Source organism: Octopus bimaculoides, chromosome 13 (genome assembly GCF_001194135.2).
Source record: "Octopus bimaculoides isolate UCB-OBI-ISO-001 chromosome 13, ASM119413v2, whole genome shotgun sequence".
NCBI lineage: Eukaryota > Metazoa > Mollusca > Cephalopoda > Octopoda > Octopodidae > Octopus > Octopus bimaculoides.
This window is the reverse complement of record NC_068993.1, coordinates 53,269,786-53,271,626: the sequence shown is the minus strand read 5'-3', so window position 1 is coordinate 53,271,626 and position 1,841 is coordinate 53,269,786. Positions and strand designations below refer to the sequence as shown.

Sequence of the window (1,841 nt, the reverse complement as noted above, 5' to 3'; positions counted from 1 at the left end):
AATTTCGTTAAAAAGTATCCATTTTACTGAATGTTAGGAGGGGGGAAAACGAGTAGGCACGATTATGTAGAAATGCCATCACTAGCGTAGCTAGAGTGTGCGCAGCTCGGGACGGCCCTTCCGTTTGTCACCCCGGACCCCACAAGAAACACATATTGCCTACGGCAGACCCAAAAGTGGTGCCCCTTTAAAAGTGCCGCCCCTACTCCTAGCTACGCGAGTGAATGCCATACAACTACCACACTAAGTTACTGTCACGGCAAATGCTCTTCAGATGACATCCTCACCTGGTCAGGTGAAAAGAAAAGAAACAGAAAATAATATTGATCCAAGTGGAATAGCTTTGATCATTGGTCTGTTCGATTACGATTAACTTGTAAAACTTGAGTTTTTCAAACTGACGATAAAGTAACTTTTCAATAGTTTGTCATTTAATAACAAATATGTAATCTCACTTTAAACTATCTAATTTCAAATACTGTACTGCATTCCACTTAATTCCTCTATGTTACCGCTTAATTGTTTATAAATAACATAAACGTAAGGGACAGTCAAGACTATTGATAAGGTTGCAAGACTCAACGAAAATTTTAGGAAAATAAAAAGAAAAATAAGTGGAAATTTTACCGGTGTGTGTGTTAACTTTTAAGGCACAATAAGAAACTGACTCTCCAGACACGACAGAATAAACGAAAGAAAAATAATCATAAAAGCCAGAACACTGAATGAATTCAGAGTCATTTCTTATCTTCACTTCCTAGTTGTAAAATTCGAACAATTTCTACATAATTTATAAACAAAATAAAAAGAAAGACCAGGTTTTTCAAATCACTAAAGCAATAAAACGATTGACAAATTACAAATTACTTACTTTTATCATCGCGTGTAGCTTGAATATTTGAATTCTTGAAGTAAAACCGTGTTTAAATAATGAAACTTGATAACTACTTCCTTCTATCTGCCCTCCTTTTTATCGTTATTTCTTTTTCACTATTTCAAAGTACAAAAGCTTTTAGATAATGTCACGATGTATATTGAACTGAATAAAAGAAGCATGTTTAATTTATTTTTTATTTCATTTTTCGTCTGGCTGTCATATCTATATATATGTGTGACTTGGAAATTCCCAGTTTGTGCATTCATGCACACACACACACACACACACACACACACACAAGGATAGTATGGATATAATCATGTATGGGTGATATAAAGACCAAAGAAGGGTTCCACTTGCCTTCTTCCATCAACTATAGCCACTTTGGGCTAGTTTCAGCTGTCGTGCCTATCTCCTTGTTGGCTTTTTTCTGTCATCTGGGTTCCACACCTAACTTCTCTGGAAATAGCACTCTGATCCAGCTGGAAAACTGCAGTTGGTAACTTCGTTGCATAATGAGGCCACATGCTATCTCTTGACTAGGATCTCGTCAACTATGTCCTATTTCGTTTCCTTTACCTGGTGGGAAATCTCAAATCTGGTTTTTCCAGTGTCTCTGTTTCCTTCACAGCTTTGCACGATTTTCACTAAGAAAACAAAAATCGGATTTTTAAAGTGGAATCAAGTACTCTGACCTAATATGCTGCAAATCCCTTATTTTAGTTCGGAAAAAAGGTGGGGTGAAAAGATCGCTGGGGGTGGAGGGTGAAATTTCCAAGGCTTCCACCTCACCCCACTTTTCGGGCCCCAAAAAGGTTTTGTAGCATATTAGGTCACAGGAATTCATTCAATGAAAAAAAAATTTCCAGTGATTCTGGGATGGGGGCGCCCCCCACCTTTCGAAACACAATAAGGGATTTGCAGCATATTAGGAGGTCAGGGTACTTGATTCCATGCAAAAATT

General features: G+C 37.5%; 1 protein-coding gene across 2 annotated transcripts in view; it reads right to left on the bottom strand.

Moving 5' to 3' along the window:
- Positions 1–1,151, bottom strand: part of LOC106872664 (uncharacterized) — a 26,186-nt gene extending 25,035 nt beyond the window's left edge. The window contains exon 1 of one of the 2 annotated variants that reach the window (XM_052972484.1): positions 872–1,151. In XM_052972484.1, coding sequence (XP_052828444.1) covers positions 872–880 — 9 coding nt within the window. In that variant the 5' untranslated portion in view covers positions 881–1,151. The remainder of the gene's footprint in view (positions 1–871) is intronic. The other variant, XM_014919727.2, reaches the window with a different exon arrangement.
- Between the last annotated feature and the right edge of the window lie 690 nt (positions 1,152–1,841).